The sequence below is a fragment of the Melospiza melodia genome, chromosome 4 (genome assembly GCF_035770615.1).
Source record: "Melospiza melodia melodia isolate bMelMel2 chromosome 4, bMelMel2.pri, whole genome shotgun sequence".
In the NCBI taxonomy this organism is placed as follows: Eukaryota; Metazoa; Chordata; class Aves; order Passeriformes; family Passerellidae; genus Melospiza; species Melospiza melodia.
In genome coordinates this window covers 89,028,074-89,050,408 of record NC_086197.1, presented here as the reverse complement: position 1 = coordinate 89,050,408, position 22,335 = coordinate 89,028,074, and the positions used below count along the sequence as shown (strand labels likewise).

The following is a 22,335-nucleotide window of genomic DNA, read 5'->3' as shown; positions in this document are numbered from 1 at the left end:
ATGGAAAGCATTTTGGATATGTAATAGCTCATTACTTCATGAAGTTACTTAATGTTTAGAGTTGAGATTTTGCAATATCACAATTAATGTAAGTGGTTCGATGCACTTGGTGCTGGTGTTCATGCAGCGGCCCAGAGCAGTGCTATTGCCACAACAAGCAGAGTAGAACAATGAGCAAAGAGGAGCAAGCAGTGCTTGGATTTGACTTGTGGTTCTGGTTTTGCTCCATCTGGGTGCTTGCCACAACACAGAGCTGACCAAATATTTGCAGAGTTCAGATCCCCTGCCCTTCCCATCCTCACCCAGTTGGTGGTGAAAGTAGATTAACCACAGGCGGGTACAGACAGTTCACCCTGATTTTTGCAGCACTAAAACCAATGCAGCTGATGCCAGCTTGCATGTGAATTTTAGTTTATATGGCAGCTTTAGTTCTCTAATCCTTCATTTGTTGCACTGTGAGTTCTTTCACATTACTCTGTAGTGTATTTTAGAGACTCTCAGATTAACAATGGATAGATCCACCCTTCTGCAGACACTTCCAAGGGAAGGGAAGAAATCTGCTGAGGTGTTACACATCTCTGCCAGGCAAAGCCTTTGCATGACTGAGACCTTCCCACCACACGGGGCCAGAGCTTTTTAGGGAAGAAAACTGACAGCTTTTTAACACACTGTTGGAGGCAGTTCTTGGTGGCAAGAGCAAGCTGCCTGGAAGCCTCCTCATTGCTGGCCCAGTTTTGACTGCTCCTCTCTATCAACATCCCCTGGCACTACAGCTTTAATAAGACTAGTATTGTTTTAGCAGATGAACCCAGAGGGAGTTGTGGAACACTTGGCACAGAAAGCAGGACAGAGTCTGGAGCCTGACTGTTCTTTGGCTCTGACTTACCCTTTCAGACTCAAAATCCCACAGACTGTTCCTGTGGGGTTTCCAGTTTCCAAGAGCTATCAGCAGTGTCTGTGAGACAGGATGAATATTTGTCCTTCACAAGAAATCCTTAGACCAGCAAAGGAAATGGTCAAGTAGATGTGTCTTAGGTTGCCTTTGCTGTCTTAACCTGAATGGTCTGCTGTCTTTTAGAGAGTTGTGAAACTATTGTTTCAGTTTTCTTGTTTTGAGACTAGGAGGATTTTTGGGTCCTGGGCTGTACCAGAGGCTGGCACAGCTCATGACCTTGTGGCAATTGGCCATAGCCATTCCCCAGCCATGGCTGGGAACTCTGGCTTCAAATTGGAGGCAGCTTGTTTGACTAAGACAGATGGTATTACCTGGTCTGGAAATATGGTGATTAAGAAGCTGCTTCACATACAGCACAGCCTTGTACTTGGCAAAGGGAGGCTGGTGCTGGGAGGTTTAAGGTGACCAGCCCCTTCAATGTGTGCTACTTTGCAAGTCAGAGGTGGTACAGTGGCTTCCAGAGCCAGCTAAGTTATGCCCAGTTCAAATTCTGCACTCCAGAATAGTAGAGAAAGAAGGGTTTCAGTGCAGACAATGTTTTCAGTGCTCTCTTGTCTGACTTGTGTGTCTCCTGCTGCACCATGGAAATCTTTACCAGTTTGAGCTACTATGTTTTTGTTACAATTTGATTTTAACATGCATGTTTAAATCAATTTCTAAATCTCTTAAGTGTACCAAACTTTGAATACAGGATAGTTCTGCTGATTCCAAGTGAAAGCATTCAAAATGCGTTATGAAGTGGATATTTATTCTGCCTAATCTGTCATTGTTTCCATGCTAACACTACCCTTGTTGTTACCATGAAATCAACTGTTATGGAAACAATGCATTGTCCCTAAGGTAAGTTTAGAAAAACGTTCACCCACTGGATAAATCCAGTTTCAGCAACATAGTGTTTAAAGCCTCATACCCTGTTCATAGAAAATCAGCAAGATGTGCTCACCTGAAGCCACCCTCAGATTAGCAGTTTCCCTGTGTCGTTCCTCAGGCCCTACATGTCCATTGGAACACTACGGGATCAAGTCATCTATCCAGACTCGGTGGAAGACATGCATGAGAAAGGCTACCAAGATCAAGATCTGGAGTCTATTCTGCATATGGTTCATCTGTACCACATAGTTCAAAGAGAAGGAGGTAAATGCATATTTTTGTTAAGAACTTGACAAAATCCATTCCTTGCATGTGTGTCTTAGCGTGACTGACCTTTACTGACTGAACTGGCTAAACTGGATTCAGACCTTTGTGGTTGTGGGAACTACACAGACACAGGGTTGTTGTTCCTGATGCTAACAGAGGGAGAAGAGCTGAGTGCTCCTCCCCTCCCCAGTAAATCCATGCCCAAGCTGAAGATCCTCACTGTCTTGTGATGGCCAGTCTTTTCCTGGTATTGTGGGGTCACTTACCTTCCTTGATTTTCATAAAAACTGCCTTAAAACATTGTAATGTCACTGACTACATCAACTTGAAAGCATGTGAATGAGAGAGTCAGGTCTGCTTTCACCTCCCTAGTTTGTGGGGTCAGCAGAACTATGTGCCTTGAAAAGGGGTGTCTGAGACCACCCCACCAGAGTGAGCAAGTTAAAAATAACCAAGCAACCCTGGCTGGCAGTAGAATGTTGCCATCTACTGCTGGCTGTTTGAGTTGCCATGTGTTCTCAGTGTTGTTTGTTCTCAGAGTTGGGGACAGTGTGTATAGATATACTGGCACTGTAAACGTCAAGATGCTAAAGGCTTCTTTTGTGTCTAAGGAACTGGAGCAATTCATGGCTTTTTTTCCCCAAGCACAGCAATAATTTCTATCCTTTTGTTCCTATCAGATACTAATCTTTAATTTCAATTTCCTCCCCATCATTATGCTTTTAAAGCAGACATAGGACAAAGTTGGTAACATTTAGAGAGAAGAAAAAGGATCTTCAGACCCTTTTAAGGGGGTATGCTGAAAGTACCCTTCCTTTCTCTGCCAGCTGTCAGTGCTGGTTTTGATCAGGTCCTTTGCCTTGTGTGTTCTTGGTGAGTCTCGGGATCATTCTGACAACACAGAGTAGTGCTTCAGCCACTGGGAATCCCAAGACAATGTCTAAATTCCCATTCCTGGATGGCAGCCTGTTCTGTAAAGAGGCAGAAGCTGTCTTTTTTTTCTAAAGTATGTGTAGATACTTCAGAGTCTTTTCTGCACATTTAAGAGTGGGAAGCAGTAATCATTTACAACAGCAATTGTATACCTAAAGATACTTCTCCATCATGGGTTAGTGCTTCTTTGTTAAGAATGTAATAATGACTGTTGCAACAGAAAATAAGAATCTGACATTATTCTGATTCATGTTATTATTCAAATCTGATCCTCTAACACAAGAAAAAGTAGGCAGAGCTAAGCTCAGTGACCAGAACAATTGCAGAGAAGGCCTCTTCTTCCTACACTGACACTATAACTATTCCTGTTAGTATACCTGAGTCACTTACTTCACTAAGTGAGGTGCACAGATTGCAGAAGAACAAGGAGGAATGTTGGAATGGGCAGCTGGAAAAGGAGGAGCAGTTAAATTGTCGGTGGTAAGAAGTCGCTGTGGAGTGTGTGCATTCACTGTGTGCTGGTACTTGTGGTTGGACTGCACAACACGTGACAACACGTGGCAGCCAAAGCCACCCCCCAACAGTCTGTGAGTGCACATGGCTGTGGTTTCTGACCCTGCAGCTGGAGTGTGTACCTGCTGATGGGGCAGTCACTGTGCCCCATGTCCAAGATGGCTACAGTCACTGAAAGCCCAGGTTTGGATCCGCCTCATGCTGCTTTCCGTGCCAGTGAAAGTATTTATTGCTGACCCTGTTCTTGCTCTTCTGCCCGTCTGACTGCACATGCACAACACACACAATCTATTAACAAGGGCTAGAGGACACTGTTAATGTTCACTGGTGCTGTACTGAAGCTCAGGATAAGGGCACACTGTGCAGAAGTTTGCACAAACAAATGCTGGGGGAAAATGTGTCTTAGGTGCTTTGTGATCTAAAGTGACAGAAGTGGGCAAAGCTGGGAAACAGGGAGAGAGATTAGCACATACCAGGAAGTTTTTAGGACCATAATATACTTACTTGTTCCCTTTTCTTCTTGGGCATTTACAGGAGACAAGTGCCAAGGTAGGAGCAGAGAGGAAATCTGTGACATATGATTTGACATGTTACATGGATTTCATATGCTTAGTTATTTTTTAAAGCTGCCCTGGTCTGGGATAAAGACTTGTGTTCTGGGGTTTCTTGAACCAGCAAGACAGAAATACTTGCTGAAAGTGAGCAGTCAAAAGTTTTTGTTTATACGTAGACTAACATTTTTTAACTCCAACTTTTATTTTATTCTTTTGCTTAAAATCATATTTTTAAACTAAAAATATTTTTCTTAAAAATGGAACATTTTTCTTTCTGAAATAATGAAAAATCTCATATAAATCTCTGGTGCTTTCACTGATCACAAATGTTGTGTGTGTGTGTATAATCTGACACTTTTCAGTTTTTTGTTCTGCTCCCCATGGGCAGTTATGAAAATTCTCTTATTCTAGCATTAAGGTTTGATCCAGTGTCTTGGTTTCAAAAGACAGGTGTCTGCTAAGGAAGACAGGAGCCTCCCCTGAAATGGAAACTGTAAACTCCCTCCCTCCAAATTGCTATAAATTTTAAATTAAGGAGCTCTCAGGCAAAAAAATACGGGAGCAGGAATAACAGTTCTTTATTAGGGAAGAAAATAAAAAGATAAAATAATCCATGCAGCAAACCAAAACAACACTGACAGAGTCAGAATAAAACCTGACACCCTGTTGGTCAGGTTGTTGGTAGCAGTCCAGTTGGAAATGTGGCTGCAGTCCTCCTGGAGTGTCAGGTGTGGTTCTGTTGGAGCAGGGATCCTCTAGAAAGGGTGGAGTCTTCCTCTGAAGATCCAGTTGAAGAGGCAGCTGCTGTTCCTCTGGGAAATCCAGTGGAGAAGCTGTGCTGGCTTTCCAGAACCTCAAGATTATATCCAGGTAGGAATGCTTGGCTCCTCCCTCTGGGTGGAGCCTCTCACAATGGGATGCTATAGTTCTTATCAGTCATGCAGTGACATTGAATAGCCTGTTATCAGCAGATGTCTCACTGGAGGGAGGATTGGTTGTGACAGAGATAAGGAAAACTGCCATACAAATGGAATACATCTTGCCTTGCAATCTGGGACACCCAGTTAGAAGGAAGTAAAATAAATAGCCCAATTTGGCATTTAGCTTCTGTCTTACCCTCATGAAACATTTTTCAGTTGGCATCAACAGAATACATCAAATCCACCAGAACAACAATCCCCCTGCCCAACACCGCTGTTCTGGGTGCTCCTGAGCCCTAGCCCTCGATGAACCCAGTGCAGTGGCTGTTGGCAGTAGCCCCCTTGCTGCTGGAGGCACAGCTTCCTTTCCACACTAATGTTTTTCTCACCACCTGGACATTAGACAAATGCTGTTTTATTGCGTAGCTTTTTATTATCTGTAAGGTGCCCCCATCAACACCTGTAAAGTTGTTAGCTCTACCAGAGCCATAATTTCATACAAATGGAAGTTGTATTCAGTGTGTGTGGTGAAAAAGCATGTCCAGAAATAGGGGCTAAAAGCATGCAGATATGCAGTACATACACATAAAGTAGTTCCTTGTGGCCTGCTTTGAAAATGTGTGAATATTTACCGTGTGTCAGTGGAGAGGCAGCCCTGGGCTGCTGTCACACAGAGGAGCCGTGAGGCCGTGAGCTGCGCCGTGCACGCGTGACTGGGCCTGTCCGGCTGGGGCTGATGACATTACTGAGCAAGTTCAACCTGTTTATGGTTTCTCAGCACCCCAGATTATAACTATTCCTCATTATTTTGCACATTTGTCATATCTTTGGGTGTTGTCCAGGGAGCTTTTGTGCTAGGCCATGTATAAACAGACGGACAAGCCCATTTCCTCTCTCTGGGATTATTTCATGTGATCTCTTTAGCCCTGGATTTGCTTTTGTTACTGGTACCAGCAGGAACTCTGGAGAGCTCTGCCAGCTTTTCCAGTGGCTCTGGAAATCCAGAGACACAAATCCCTGCAGTGTCCTACTGAGCTGGGGCTCATGGAATCCATGGTCTCTTTGTTCCTTGCTCAGCTATGGGTTGTCCTTGCATATTCATCCTGCACAGCACTGGGCTCTCTTTACAAACACAGTGAAAAAGGCTTCCAGCCCAAAAGCTCAGCAGGGGTGGACTCTCTGGCTGTGATCTGCCGTGTTAGCCTTTCTTCTGTCCTTCAGTCCATGTCTGATAAGGTGCTTTGGAATGTAGATCTGAAAAAGGAACTTTTAAGCTTATCTTTTCATGGCAGCTGAATGCTCATTCTTGCATGAAAATGCAAGGATTCACAAGGATGAAGGATGCAGAGAACTGTGGATCCCAGAAGTAACCTGTTTGGGTTTTGCCAAATACAGCTTGCATTTTCCTTCAGAAGATTGAGATAAAGGAATTATAAAAGAAGCCATGCCAGAAAATGAAATGCTGCTATCCTGAGGCTATCACTAGTTTTTGCAGGCAGCTGTATGTATTTCTGCTGCTGTTACTGTGCCCCAGCACATTAAACGTGCTCTTTGTCTTACTGGCTGCAAAAGCCATAACCAGAAGGTGGGCTAGGAATTTGGACTCTGAGAGCCAGGATTGTGCTTGCACTTACTGAGAGGTTTGTGCTGCATTCATGGGCGAGCCATTTCATTTCTTCATTTCTGAAGTGGATGTAGTTATGGGTGACCTAAGCCACTGACTTGGCTGTTATTGCCAGAATACTTAAGTACCTTCACTGACCTGTGCCATGTCAGCAGGAAGAAAGAGGAGACAAGTAGGTGCACTATTGTTCACAGACAGGGGGGAGTCAGTTTAGCGTGAGTTACAATGCCTAAGTGTTCAGATGAAATTATTTAGACATTAGAAAAGAGTTTTTTAAAGGGATAATATAAAATTGCACACTTCCTTATCTGTTGTTTGAGGCATTCCATGTGGAAAATAGGAGAGTTCAGGGAGGGTGCCAGGCAGGAAGAGACAAGATGCACATGTCGTTCTCAGTTACCATGTAAGTTGAAGTAACCACAGAGATGACCATTGTATCCTGGTAAATTAAAAGGTTAAATCTTACACCTTTAGAGTAAATAATAGAATTCTTTTGCTGACAAGAGGATGGTTCTTTCTGAACTTCATTCCCTTTTTTGTCTTTTAATAAGCCTTTATAAGCCAGCTGATCAGGAAGAAACTGTATGAACACAGGCACTGCTCCCCCAGGCACATGTGCACCCCCACCCACACCCCAGCTCAGATCCAGGTCCTGAAGCTCATCTGTCTTCTCAACTTTAAAATAACAGAACATAAGCAGTACCTTGAGTGTTGTCTTTAGAAGCATAGTTGTTTCTATGGCTTTTGTGAGGAACCATTCCCATGCCTTGCCAGAGCCCCTTGCCAAAAGGGAGTGCTCCAGGTGTTTTACAGTGCCTTTTGGAGGCTCAGGTGTTGGTGGAAGAGCACTCCAGCTCTCTGTGAGGTCCCAGCACTGGGACTGCTCAGCAATTACAGCCTGTGTGTATCTGTTCCCTTTACCAGAGTAAATCCAAATGGTGATTCAGTTAATCACAACACAGCTCCATCTTTATTGGAGCCAGCTGATAGAAAGCACTTTATGTGCTCCTGGGAGGCTACCACTGGCATCCTTTAACAAGAATGGAAGGAAAACAGGGAAAAACTATAGGATCACTAAAGGTGATGTCTTTCTTGCATATGCCTGTTTTTTTAATCTAACTTTATAAATATTTCCTTAAAAATCATTACTTTATATTTTCTAATTTTATGTAGAGCAATGAAATTTAGTCTCTGTCATTATCAATTACTGGTTTTGATCACACAGCTCCCCATCAGATATTTCACTGATGTTTTGTTCAGTCCTGCCAAGCCTTGGTATAGCACCAAGCACAGGCAGAGCACTACCAAGCCTCCTGCACCTTCACAAGCCCCATTGTCTCATAATTGTTCAGGTATCAGAAATAACACATCCCACCCTCCTTGCTTTATCCTATTTATAGTCTTTTCTGGCAAATATTTTTTTTAAAGTTTGGCAGTGGCAGAAAAGGGATTTTGACTGTGTTATTAACTTTTTAGTTACAGTATTTCTGGGGCTGATCTGAGAAAATGTTCTCTTCCTCTCAGCCCTGCTTCAGCTGCTTGCCTCATGAATCGATGATCTGTTGAGAAAAATGTCTTATCAGATTTTTTTGCTACATCTACACTGTTCTTTTTGAAAACTTATCTATTTTGCTACTCTATCCATCCGGATTGTTTGACTGAAAAATTATTTTCAGTAAGGCAATTTGTTACTTTATTTTTTTCTATAGGAGGAATTAATCATGCCCAAGTACTCACAGAACACACACAGAATCTGCTGTAAGATTACAGATAAAATACTTCATGCTTGTTGCATGTACCTGAAAGTGATAAAGAAATAAATCATTTAGAGACCATGCAGAATATGAAATAAGGATACCTCATGTTATAGCAGTTGTGGGTTATTTTTAAATACAAGGTACTAGAAAAATTTGTGGAAGATTCTCCTGCCTGATTGCAGTTTTGCTGCCTGTCTGTGCTCATGGATACATCCCTTTGTCTGCAATTGTGTTTCTGACAGTTTTCTTTGGCTACAGTAGTGAGTGCAGTCTGACATTGCTCTTTATTTTTTACATTCTATTTCTTTTACTTTACTTTTAAATTTCCACTCATACCTTTCAAGAAAAAACAGAGAATTGTTCCATGAAACAAGTATGAATTGTTCCATGAAACAAGTATGACAGAATAAAATTACTAGTTATATACAAGTCAAAGAGTTTTTTTCAAAGAGGTTGTAAATAAAGTTTTTTGAAAATATCTATATGACCAAAAAGTCTAAATTTCACTTTCAAATTTGTCATGATATAAGGGACATTTTTCCAGTTGATTGCCAGTGGATAGGCATTGAGGTATTTCAGAAGATGTGATGCAGTAGCCTGAACTGTCTCTTCTGGAGTTGAAATGCTCTTTATGATTCAGGTTAGAGATTGCAGAAGTGCTTCAAGTGAAGCTGCATTTCTTACATTAACTTATATTGTCCTGACTCATTTTTGTTTGCATTTTTTTAAAAAGGCTGGGATGCTATCATGGATTGGAAAGATGTCTTATCAGGAGGAGAAAAACAAAGGATGGGCATGGCCCGGATGTTTTACCACAAGTAAGTGTTATGGTTCATTCCTTAAGAAGCATTTGAAAATGAGAAGGAGCTTTGCAGATCCTGTTACAGTTTGAGCAGTGGTAGACTGTAATCTGCATGCAATATGCAGCACTGTCTAGCATAGGACCTGCATAAATCCTTTTGTTTATTCATTCAAGCTCTGTCTTTGGTTTTGGTCTTCTTAAGCTTTGCTTTTGGCAACATAGCATTACCTTTTTCAGATATTTCATTCTGTAACATCTCAGGTACAAGCATCTTCCCTCCTACAAATGTTCCCAAAGTGTGATGGACTGTTGCAAGAAGCTCTTGGAGTTTGAAAGCCAAGCTCCTTAACCATTTTTGATTTTGGAGACTGCAAGCACATAAAGCCAGTCCTTACATAGCAGTGGATAGGAAGCTTCAAGCTGGCTTTAGCTACTGCATGACTTGATGAGTACAAAATAATACTAGGTCAGATTAGGACATAGCAGTTAGATCACTGTGTACTCAAATGGGACAGGAAATAAACCCCATTTTTCCTGGAAGTTGTCTTTTCACCTGAATAATGCATGGAAACTTCATGTTGTTTCTAGCCAGCTTCCAGCTGTAAATAAGGGACAGCTGTCTGGCAAAAATAGCTCTCTACTTCCTGTTGTTCTTTCAATTAAACCTTGTACATGGGAGTACTGTCCAAAACCTAGAAGAATAATGTTCTTTATCTACTTTTAAAAGGCCAAAATATGCATTGCTGGATGAATGTACGAGTGCTGTGAGCATTGATGTCGAAGGAAAGATATTCCAAGCTGCAAAAGCTGCTGGGATATCCCTGCTTTCCATAACACACAGACCTTCTCTTTGGTAAGTATATGCAGGGCTGTATCATGCTCCTTGCTTTTAGCTCTCTGACAAGCAGTGGATTGGTCTTTATTCTTTGTGCTGGGGCAATTGTTTAGTCAATATCTACTGCAGTTTCTAAGATAAGTTGTCTACAGCAGTAGTGATGTAAATTAATTTAACATGGATTTTGTTTCATTCTTTGAAAGGTATTTATTCATGCCTCCTCTTTTTCTAATGTGTTTCAGTAATTAATATGCAAATGTCTAAGAGGTAATTAATTAGGCTATGCCACAGCCACAACAGGTATCACCAGATTATTCTGTAAAGGTGACTAGATACATGAGGTGTCCTGGGGGAGTTTACCAGTACAGGGAGAAGATGGGAAACATTGCAAGTGGTTAAACTTCTACATTCTTCCACAGGAATACTATGTTTGTATTTTTAACAATTGTGTCCTCTATCTGCAGCATTTGGCTTCTTGATTTTTTGGGAGTTTGGTGGTGGAAAAATAGAAGGATGGGTTGAAAAGGACAATAGGCAAAAAGTGGTGGATATTAGTCTGGAGATGAGTCTCTTTTCAGTCCCTTGTCATAAGCCATTGAGTTTACTAAAGTTCTCACATTCCCTGGATGAGATTTACAGTCAGTGTTTTATGATGCATTTTACCTCCTATAATTTATAGTTATAAATTACACAGTCATACCAGCAGCTCTGAGGGAACTCTTTGCCCTTCCTCTGGCACCTCCTGAAAAATGTTTTGTCAGGTCCTGACAAACTCCACATGTACACCTTTGAATATTTTCAATGCACACACCCTGATACTCCCTGAAAGATCTGTTACTCCTATACAGACTTTTTTATTTTGGCCCCTTGCAAATTGAACCATGTTTTAGGAATAAAGTTACCTTAAGCCAACCTTATAAGACACAGGGGAACAAACTGAGGTGTAATTTAAACAAACTTGAGTTTTATCAGTAGGATCAGGTGCATCATGCCTGCTTCACTGTATTTGCTGCTAAGGAGGTAAGATATCTATCAGAAAGGGAGATAAATAAAAAAACTGGGACTAGAATTCCTGAGGGAGAAATGAACCTTGTCTGATGCTGCTGTTCTCGCTCCTGGGGAAAAAGGCATCTGATAAAGTTGTAGTGAAGGCAGCTGTAGCTGCCAACAATGCTTCTGAGAAGGAGGCAGTAAGAGGGACAGCAGGTGATGAGTGGACCTTCCATGGCCCTGCTGCCCACTCCTGCCAGCATCCCTGCAGGAAAGGGGCTCAGAGCCTGGGCTGCAGAGGCAATGATTGCCCCTGCTGGGAGCTCACACCAGTGTTGCTGCTTCCAGCTGGCACCCGCTGAATTTCACTACTGGCCTGGGGCAGTCCTGGTGACAGGCTTTGAAATACCCAAATCCCTTATGAAAGAGTGTCCTGGGATCACGAGTCTTTGAATAAAAAAGTCTTACCCAGTGATCCAGAGCTGGACAGCTCAAATTCCTTAGAGGCACCTTTGAAAAGAGACACATACATCCAAATTTGCATGCAAGAAGGAAGCATCTTTTCCCTGAGCCATTGCTAATGTTTCAATTTCTGCTGCAGGAAGTACCACACTCACTTGCTGCAGTTTGATGGACAAGGGGGCTGGCGTTTCGAGCAGCTGGACACCGCTATCCGTTTGTCACTGAGTGAGGAAAAACAGAGACTGGAATCCCAGCTTGCAGGAATTCCTAAAATGCAGCAGAGACTCAATGAACTGTGTAAAATCCTGGGAGAAGATTCAGTGCTTAAAACAATGGACAAAGAAGAATAAATAATTTATGGTTTATGTTTTTAAAAATATTTTTTTAGTTAAAAGCATTACAAATTCAGCCATTATCCTTTGCATGCATTGTGACAGAGGCTTAGAGCATAGCAAAACACAGCCAGCAGAAAATAATGCTCTGAATGCTATGTAAGACTTCAGTGTTTTAGTATTAGGGAGGAAAGTGGTTGAACTGTGAAAAGAAAATAAGCAAGTGCACAGAGTATAAGATTAGTCATTAAAGCTTATGTTAATTCCTAGTGAAAGCCCAATTCACTGCAAGAAACGACCAACACTCTTAGGGTTTCTAGGTGAATTTTTGCCTGGGACTTGGCCTGCAGAATGTGCTCTTGTACCGGTCTCTGTGTGCGAATGACGTGCCTGCTACGCAGAGCAGCCGGGCATGACACTCAGGCATGGAGCACAGCAGGGGCACTCTCTGGGTGAGTATGCAGATGCATGCAAAAATCTCATTTGGGTACAAGGAACATTCTCTCAGCCCGTGTAAAACAAGATTTCTGTTCTACTACTGAATAGTATACATGCCTTTACCTGCGTTTCCATAGGAAATAATGTAATAGGCTGACCAGAAGACAACTGTCTGAGCAAGCCACTGCCCTCATGACAGAGAAGCAGGGACAGAGCTGAACATGTAATGTACTTGTGCTTTATGCCATTACACATAGCTTCAGAGGCTCTTTGCCCTTCATGATACATCAGTTCCTTCAGGGGATTATTTATGTCCCTTACTTGGTAACCTCTGATGGTGTGGATGGAGCACTGGGCCTGGCATCAAGTGACTTAGTTTTGGCTTGACTAAATCATTCATCTTCTCTATGGGTCCAATCCAGCTGGCACCCATGTCTGACCCAGTTCCTCCTTTGGCATAATCACAGTATAGACACTTGTTTGTTCCATGAGACACTTTGTGGTGGGAAGGACTGCAGGAGAAGCAAATGGCAGTTTCTAACAATATGCTGAATTCTCAGGCATGGCTATCCTGCCAAATGAAATACACTTATAAAGGTCTGTGAAAAGTTAGAGCATTTGGTAACCACTAATAAATATACCTGCCATATTTTGGTGGAGTGACTGAACATTGCCCTCCCTGTGAGCAAATGGACTGGGTAACAGCCTTGCTTTCAGATGCACTCACTGCTTGTCCCATCAGCTTTTCAGCTCAGGTCCCCAGTCAGTCAGAATGTGCTTTAACAGAACTGCCTGAGACAGTGCTGGCCCGAGTGCCTTGCTGAATGCAAAAGCTGGAGAATTAGAAATGAAGATGTGAATGTATTTAGGAGGTCCTGTTCTCTCTGAGTGCAAGTGCACAGCAAAGGGGCAGCTCAGGAGTGAAGATCAGGAGGGGAAAGTACCTTTGCAGATGGGCAAATGAGCCTTAGCCAAGATGTAGCAATCCTGAAGTTTGTTGGTGTTTTTTTTTTCCCTAGAAATGTGTGATTCCTTAGAAGATTTCTATCTCTTGTTCTTAGTCTGAGAGGCAGTGCATAAACTGCTAAGAGCTGTTTGGAGAGGATAAATATTTTAGGGGCATTTGTTGAGCTGGAAATGTTTGAGCACCCTAATGTTAATATAACCTGCTTCTTTTTTTCTGATTGCATCAGGAGAAAGAGGAAGATGAATTACCTCCATCTGCCAAATCCCAGTCCAGTGCACTAACCATTAGCCCATATTCCTTCTCAGTGTGCTCAGCTCACTGCTTGGTATGGCATTTGCACCAGAAAATGGAGCAAGTCTGCTCCCTCCAGTGTCTGTAGCTTGAATGTAACCCTGTAATTTACCCTGGTGACAACAGTTGGTTCCTTTCATTAGTTTTTTCCTGTAGAGCCCCCTGAGACATCTCACTGATATAGAAAGGAATGCTCCTAGGAACCTTTGAAAAGGCTGAAAAATGAAGGTTCGAGATAATAAGATGTTGTGTCGTAAGGCACAGATGGAGGTCACTGCTGGGGTGCCTGACAAGTGTGTGCATTTTAATTTGCAAATGTCTGTGCTTGTCCCTCTCCCTCGAGGTGAGCTTTCCCCTTTCTCATCTTCAAAGCAAAATTCATCACTGCTAAGGAAAAAAAGAAGTCAGCCAAGAATCTGTTCTCAGTGAGCATAACTGAGATGACTGATGAGTGTGAAAGCTTGCAGGTTTCTGATTGATGTTTCTCTAAGATGAGATGAATCAGGGCACACCATGCACATCCCCTTGTCCCAGCTGCAGAGCATCCTGCTAGCACAAGGCAGCCCCAAAGCCACTTTCCCACAAGCCTTTCCCAAGCCAGGACCTGAGGTGGAGCAAGGGGCATTGCTGTTCCCCACCTCTCCATTAAGCACTTTAACCTGTGGCTGGGAACTAAACCAGGCTTATCCACTCCCTGAATGAGTGGGATACTGAAAGGTGCTGAAGAATTGGCCCAGTTTGGCACAGCTCCAGATATCCCACCAAAGCTCTGCCCCTGTGTTTGACTTGCTGGGAGCCATTAAAGGCAGCACCTGAAATCTGCTGTATGCCTTACAGAGCTCAAAGCTGGATATCCCTCATGGCACAAAACAAATCTCTTCTGAGGAAACCATGCTTAGTAGAAGAAAGTTTGTTTGCTGCTGTTTTTTTTTTTTTTTTAATGAGATTATACATAAAACATATGAAATTTATATATGTTACTGAAATTTTGATGTTATGAATTTTAATGTTATGAAATTTTGATGAAAACTGAAATCAGACCTGGATCAATCTCATAGTATTTTCTTTGAAGTTCAACATTTATTTCTTGGATCCAGTAATAGACAACCATTCCCATTCAGCTGTATGGTGTAAAATACTCCAGCACCTCACTCAGCTGTTTGTGTTCCTGTAGGCATGGCAAGAACATTAGAGGCCGCTCTGAGAAAAAACACTTCTCTAAACAGGAACTTCCTGAGTGACACCTGGCTGGTTTTAGAAGGAATTTCTCGTTATATTTCAAGTTAGTTTTGTGGCAGGAAGAGGAGCTGCCCTGGAGGTATTTTCTGCAAACTTTCTGTGCTGTTCCAAGGGCCAGTTGAGACTGGAGTCTCCATTTCTGTTTCTGGAGAGTTTTACAGGGCATAGTCCAGCTCATTTTGTGCTGCTTTGGGCCCAGCCTAGCAGAGGTGCATGCTCCCTGCTCAGGAATGGCTCAGGAGAACTGTTCTGGAGCCAGGGCATGGGCAGCACATGGCCCTGGCCATGCAAGAGGGTCAGAGTGGGACAGGATACCTTGGTGGAAGCTTTCTTGTGGTGCAATGAGAGCTGCTTATGAATGTCCATTCCCTTTTTGGTGTTGTGGAGCTGTGGCTCCCCAGGAGGCTGAGGAAGTGAGTTTTGGCCTCCTTTCTGCCTGTCATACCTGTCTGGAGCTGGCCAGACCCTGTCATGGTGTCTGTGCATTCAGGGCTGGGTTCTGCCCAGTGCTGAGCACACCCTCTCACTGCCCTGGGCTCAGGGCACACTGGATTGCCTGGGGCTGTCTGCACCTACAAGTCTGTTTGCACAGGTGATGGGCAACATTCATGCCTGCTTCAGGCAGGTGGGATCTGTACAACAAAAATATGAGTTCTTCACTTCAGTGTGTTCAGATAACGCAGAGTGTTTTTGCAAGAATGTTCTGAATGAAAGGACACAATTTTTGTGCGAGGCATTTCACTATTTTAACCTGGGAGGACTTTGTTTCTTACTTAGTTTTGGGGTCAGACTCATTCTTGGTTTGGACTTGGAAGTCCTCCTGCAGGGACAGAAAACCTCACATATGTTTAAAGGAATTTTTCAAAAGCAGTGGCATTTGTATTTGAGTAGGGAATGAAGGACTGGGTACTGAATGGGATATTTTAGAGAAAGTTATATCTTAAAGCAAATGAACACATCTACAGTCCACTCAAACTTATGAATGGTGATAATGCATGTCAAAGTCAAATTTCTGAGCCAATCATATAAAGAAATCCCCCTACTGAGCTGTTCTTGAAGCTTAGGAGAACTGAACTGTTAATCAAATGTGTCTTTGTTTTGTTAATGTTTGATATTAATGCCTTTTAAGAGCAGACAATTTATAAAGCAATAAAATATGCTTTACAGTTGTAATTTATTCCAATCTGAAATAAAACATGTTGCATTTACTTTCAGTTTACAGTGTTCCTTATGAGTCATTCACAAAGCAGTCAGGACCTGCCTGCGTGTGCTCTGGGACTCCTTTCCCAACCCTTGTTTCTGTGATGGAGCAGGAAAGCTGGGGTGGATGCTGTGCATTTTCAAGTTAAAACAAGTATTTCATTCCTAGGTCAGGCTGGCATCAAAGGCTGCTGTGAGGTCTCTCATGTTTCATGCCATCCACTTTGGTGTGTACCTGATGGATGACAGGAAGGGGACAAGAGCTGCCACCCCTTGCTGTGGCTTTTACACCAAGCAGTGAGCCAGAGGACCCTGTCAGCAGTGCAGCAGCAGCAGCATCACTCCCAAAGGTTGTTGTTAGGGTTTCTGTAAGACACAGTTATGCACAGAGCATCAGTGCCATCAACAAGCAAGAGCTCACACGGGCCTAGCAGAGGAGTTTTTCCTTAGGGGGTGTGAGGGCACTGGTTGCTCCTTAGCAGCCTTGACCCAGAGCTGGCTTGTGTCCAGCCCCTTTCCAGCTGTGAGGTACTGTGTGGTACAGGACCTGGATTGTGCAGTGGGAGTGCCCGTGGAGGTGGTGGTCACTTGAGAATTAGATTCTTAAGGATGTCTGGAGTCCAGTCCCTGTGCCTCCCTTGCAGCCACTGCACCCACTCAGAGGGAGAGCACTGGCAGAGAGTGAAGGCCAGGACATGAGCAATGAGAAATTCATTTCTGGGGGTCTCTGGGCAGGCTGTAGGACCAGGCTGGGGCTGATGCATCAAACTGTGGGGTGGAGAAGGTGAGCTGAAAGCTGAGGCTGCCCTTCAGTTTCACCTTTTTTGACAAGAAATGCTTTGGTGTCCACTCTTTGGAGAGCATTCCTGCTTTCTGATCAGGAGCACTGGTGCCATGGGTTTGATGTGAAGTGTCAAAGTCCTGAGCCTCTGCCCAAGGGTTAGGTATCCCCAGAAGAGAGGGAATAGCAAGGCTTGCATCATGGGAGATAAAAGGACTCAGGAAATATTCAGAGCAAAGGTGTTCAAAGACTTCCCACAGGTGAAATCTTCTATTGGGGGGGGAATATCTGGAAAAACTTCTTAACACTGTCTCTGTATTATTTCTGATTATAGCTCATTCTGCTGCACCTGCTTTGTATTTTTTAAATTAGTGTCTTTAACCTAATGTGATACCATCTCTGAGAGCATAACAGTGACTTTTAGAAAATACTACACTGACTCAGTGCAAGTCTGATGTGTCTGAACAATCTGGTCTTAACCAGGTAATTAAAAAAGGGAGAAAGAGATTGTGATGGTGGCTGATGCAGGGCTGAGGAGCCAGCTGGGTCCAGGGGCTGGGCTCCCAGTAAACACCAGGCTGGGATGAGCTCTGGGAAAAAACAGTCCAGAAGAGCCTGGACTGGGAGGAGCCCGATGTTAGAAAAAGAGAATAATGAAACCTGTCTTGGAAATAAAGTAATTGTGCAATAGTACATTAGTTTTCTTTTGTTGTCATCAAATATACAAAGACAAGATGTCTCTGACAAAGAATTTCTAGGATAACACAAACAAAAATCCAAACCCACTCATTTATTGATCAACTCTAGCTAGAAAAAAAAATTGTTATAAAAATCATTTAGATTGAAATGTCTTTGAAAGAGAGTTCATATTTGTTGGATTTTAGAGTTTCATTTCAAATAGATTCATAATGCTTTTCATAAAGACTTGAGTCTTTGGGAATTAGAAATTATTTTTACCTTAAATAATATGATATTGAAGCAAACCCAATCTATTTAATATTTAAAGCAACCAAAAAAAAAATGCATTCAGTAATTCCAATATTCTTGTTCTCGGTTAAAATGTTCTCTTCAACTGTAACCACAGTGGGCTACAAATACATCAAGTTTATGAGATACTTCTTTATCAGTTGGTGTTTGCTGTGAGGGTGTGTTTGGAGATCTCTGTCTTTATTGTATGGGTTGCCCTGAGTCTTCCTTCCCACCCTGTCTTGCTGGCCTATTTTTGTACTGTAATCATGTTACAGAGAATTCAACTCCTGTCTAATTGCCAATGTTCCCTTATGGATGTGCCATGTGGCTCATTAGAGTCTGGCTTAAATTATTATGGGTGAAAAAGAGAGTGAATAATGTATTTCACACCAAGATGAAAGTGGAGGCAAGGTAATCTAGCCTGAGAGGATGACTGCACTTCCTTTGTAAGGACTTCTTTCCAGGGACTTCTGAAGGGAGGTTCAATTCCTCTTTCAAGTCATGGGCTGAAAACTGCTTCTGTCTGGCAGAGGATTTAATTAGCAACCAGGAAAAAAAAAAAAAAAACAAACCAAAAAACCAACCAGTGGCAACATTAGTTTTAAAGGTATTAAAAAGTATCTGTTTCTAAAAAATGTGTCTGATGGATGTTCCTGTAATTGATCTGATTTAGTACTGTCAATTTGCTGAGACCCTCTCCCCTGCTCTGACACTGGGCAAGGATGGAGCTGTTCTGGTGAGAGCTGGTTCACCATCAAGGTGCTCTTCTGCCCCTCTGAGTGCCTCTGGGGGCATGGGCTCCAAACTTTCCAACGCCTTCCCCTCCAAAAAAGGATTATTTCCTAAAAAACCTTCTCACTCTCTTGGCTTTCACTCCTATTTTGCCTCAAAGGCATCTTAGAGACAAACCAGATGGGCCCAAATCATCTTCTTACCTAGGACACAGCTTGAGGCTGTATCACTAAATACCTGCCTAGTCTGCTGTGAGTGTAAGGCCATGTTCAAAGTGTTTTGGTTCAGTTTGTTTAAAGCTGTGCTTCAAGATGTCTGTTTACTTTGCTAATTCAGAGCCTCATGCTGCTGCAAGGGACATAAATGAGATGCAGAAGCTGGAAGAATTCAGACTCTAATGAAGCCAGGACAGGTTTTACTTTGCTGGGTGCTGGGTGCTCGAGCAGAAGGTGCCTGTTTGGCACAGGGTGCTGTTTGATGGCGTCTATGGCTTGTGTTGAGTGGTGCCAAACCTGGCCAGCAGGAAAGTGGGAACTCCTGTGCTGCTGGAGTCAGGACACTGCAGCACCCTGGGCTTTCATGGACAGCACAGCCACCCTGCTGAGCTCTGCTGCTCGGAGAGCTCGGGAGGAAAGCACTGAAGACCTGGAGCCACGAAGGACAAGTGTCTCCAGCTCTTTTCCTGCACTTGCTGGGAGCAAGTACAGACAGACCTGAGCTGCCCCTCCCCAGCACCCATGAAAGCACGTTTCAGTCAGCATTGCCCACCCTGAGAGGCACCCACTCCTTCCTCAGGAGCTGCCCTGCCTTACCCAGTGCCAGGCAGAGCACCGTGCTGGGCTGCGTGAATGCAGTGCTGGGCTGCCTCCAGCCCAGAGCACGGCCAGCAGAGCTTGCTGTCTGCACCCACCTGCCCAAACAGGTCTTGGACTGGCTACAATCTATCTGGGCTTGTGCTTTAATCCTAGCTGACTGTCACAATCATTTCAAGGCCTTTTTGATTCCTTGTGGGTAGAGGCAGAAGAGGCAGGGCTACACGCTCTCCTGAAGAATGAGGCGTGTGTGAGCAGAAACTATTTGCTTTGTTGCCCTTGAAGATGAGCCACCCACAGTGGCTCAGGTAGGAACTCTGCTGCGTGCCATGGAGAGCTTTCAGGCTGAGAGTTTCACCAGAATAACACTCCATGAGCATTCAAGAATACTCCAGACCCGGGAGAGTTCTTAATCTTCTGTCTTGCTTCTTTAACTCAACCAGATGGTGCTGCAGCTGACTGAGCACCAGATTCAGGCACAAATACCCAAACTCTTGTGTGTTGTCTGTTTTTCAGGTTTCCTGTTCCACATGTAATGCTAAGCCTCAGGAAAGCTGTTTGGAAAGTGCTGCTAGAGCTCCAGTCTGGTGGGCTTTGGGCAGGAATGAAATGTGATGCTGAGTTGAACACCATGTTGAGCAGTGGAGCCAAATTTGTTGCTGGTGAAACACAGAGCATGTGAGGGAAACTAAACAAAGCAAATGTTTGAACCTTGAAGCTGAGAGTCGCCAGTCAGCAGGCACTCAGCTGTTCTGGAAAGGTTTCCTTAATGACCCTGATTAGATTATTAGAGAGGAACTTGAAAGAGGCAACGTTGCTGCTGAGTTTGCAGACTCCTATCGGCAGAGCATTGCCAAAGTTTGCTCCCAATCCAGGCTTGCTTCCTCTCCAGTAATTTCCTGTAAAGATTATTGATAGTGAGTTCCAGTGATGACATGTGCAACTCCTTTTGCCATTAGTGGGCTAAGAACTTGTCATTACTTTCAGGCATAGCACATAAAATAGTGACTGCATTCATGGCCCCAACATTGTGAAGGCACCTAACAGTTTTGTTTTATATGAATATAATTTTCAGGCGCTTAGTTGCTCTTAGGAGTGACTGACTGTGCAATACACTGCATATTTAATTGGTGAGATTTGAAGTCAAAATTATTCACAAATCTTAAATTCTTTCCCAAATTCTTTTCCCCACAGTTTGCACACTACATTACTTAATTGGAGCAGCACTGCTGTGGGCAAGGCTCAGTAACCACGACATTTCCCAAAAGTTTCATGACTTTATCTCTTCCAAGCTGACATTTTCCCTGCTGAATACTCCTCTGCCACACTTAGGAAGCCTGCAGTGAGGATGATGTAAGATTTGCAGGTGGGAATCAAAGATTAATTGAATTTGGCCTTTAGTTATTCCTTGTTTAGTTGGACTGACATGACTGATAAGCTGAGGGGGGAAAAATGGTAAAAGAATGAAACACATTGAAGTTTCCTTGCAGTCAATTCCAGCACTCAAAGTGGTGCTGTCTGCCTGTACAGAAACCAGCTGTAGTAGGCTGGGAAGAACTCTCATGTTGCCTAGGGCAGAGCTTTGATCAAACAACCTCAGCTTGTCTCTCACAAAGCTTTCCTAATGCACCTGATATGGGATCCTGCCTGAGATAATGAATCATGGTGCATTTAAAAGAAAGTAAAGCATTAATGTTGCCTCTGCCTCTAATCCACACCAGCACCTTGATCATTCCTCCAGTCTGCAGCATGGTGGGACAGCAAACTGAGCACCCATGAATGTAGGTCACTGCCATCTGAGAGGCAGAATCAATACTGCAGGGTACATTGCTCCCTCTAGCTTATTGAGTCTAATGGAAGAGGTAGGAGAACTAAAATTAATTTTTAAACAGCCTGACTGGAGGGCAAAATCATCTTAATTAAATCTCATGCACTCTTCCTCTGATCCAGCAGGCAGATGGTGTGTCCCTCCTGCACTTTGAAGAGGTTTGCCCAGAAGAGCTTCCAGGGAGAGCAGATGTGAGGCTGTCAGAGCTCCCTTTCAGACAGGTTTCCACTGCAGAGGTCACTGACACTGGCTGTCTGTTGAGAGACCACAGAGTCTGAAGACAAGAGACAGAGGGACGTGCTCCCAACTCTGTCCTTCCAAGGTGAAATAAGGGGAGGTCATGTGTTTTGGAAATTGGAAATTTTGGGATTTTAGGTTTTTTAACTCTTGGGCTTCTGTTTATTCATGGAGTTTTGAGCACAACTGTTTACACCCTGGTGTGTCTTTTCAAGAGGAGGTGCTGGTGAAGGTCCCAGAGCAGGGAGCTGCCACACAGCACAGGCAGTACCTACCCAGCACACACACACCCACAGTGCTGCTTTGCATTTGGCCTTACCTGTGGTTCATATTTCCAGGCTTTATTCTCTGGCTGTGAAACTAAAAGGTGTATATGTCTCCTCCACAGAACTGGAATTCCCAGGGCAGAGTGAAGCTCAGCTCTTAGGAGATTTGTGATTAAATAGGTGAGAATTGGCTTTGCTGAGAAAACAGCTGAGTTCCTCTGATCTGTTCCAGCTTAAGCATATGTGCTGTTTTGGAAGCAGAGCTGCCAGCCTGACTTCCCCAAACACCTTGTCCTTCTGGCCCCAGTGAAGGCATGGGGCCAAGGGCAGCAGCAATCCCAGGATGTCCTGCAGGGCTCCTGGATTGAGGGCACTTCGGTGCACCCTGCTGCTCACCCTGTGCTGGGGAAGGGACTGGGGAAGGAGGAATCATTACTCCTATCTCACAGTGATGGGGTGAGGTTAAAGGCTCAGCAAGGGCAGCTGCACTTCATGGAGCAAAAAGCCAGCAGTGGGATGGAGGAAAGGGAAAGCTGAGCAAGAGGGAAGCCAGGGAATGCTTCCCCTCTGGGGCAGTAGAACTTTCTTTTGAAGACTGGAAGCAGCTCATCTTTGAAGTCTGTTTCAAGCTGAGTACATAAGAGCTCCGAGGGTGTTCACATAACAGAGATGCCTGGCAGTAGTTCCAGGGATTGTGCAAGGGCTGCCATGAAGTCAACCAAGAATGAGATGAAGGAGCTGCTCCCCAGCCAGAGCAGTGG

At 43.6% G+C, this 22,335-nt stretch overlaps 1 protein-coding gene across 2 annotated transcripts in view; it reads left to right on the top strand.

Moving 5' to 3' along the window:
* Window positions 1–15,963, top strand: part of ABCD2 (ATP binding cassette subfamily D member 2) — a 42,568-nt gene extending 26,605 nt beyond the window's left edge. For both annotated transcript variants that reach the window (XM_063155474.1, XM_063155473.1), the window contains exons 7-10: window positions 1,944–2,089; window positions 9,127–9,211; window positions 9,923–10,048; window positions 11,622–15,963. In XM_063155474.1, coding sequence (XP_063011544.1) covers window positions 1,944–2,089; window positions 9,127–9,211; window positions 9,923–10,048; window positions 11,622–11,832 — 568 coding nt within the window. In that variant the 3' untranslated portion in view covers window positions 11,833–15,963. The remainder of the gene's footprint in view (window positions 1–1,943; window positions 2,090–9,126; window positions 9,212–9,922; window positions 10,049–11,621) is intronic.
* Window positions 15,964–22,335: the final 6,372 nt, after the last annotated feature.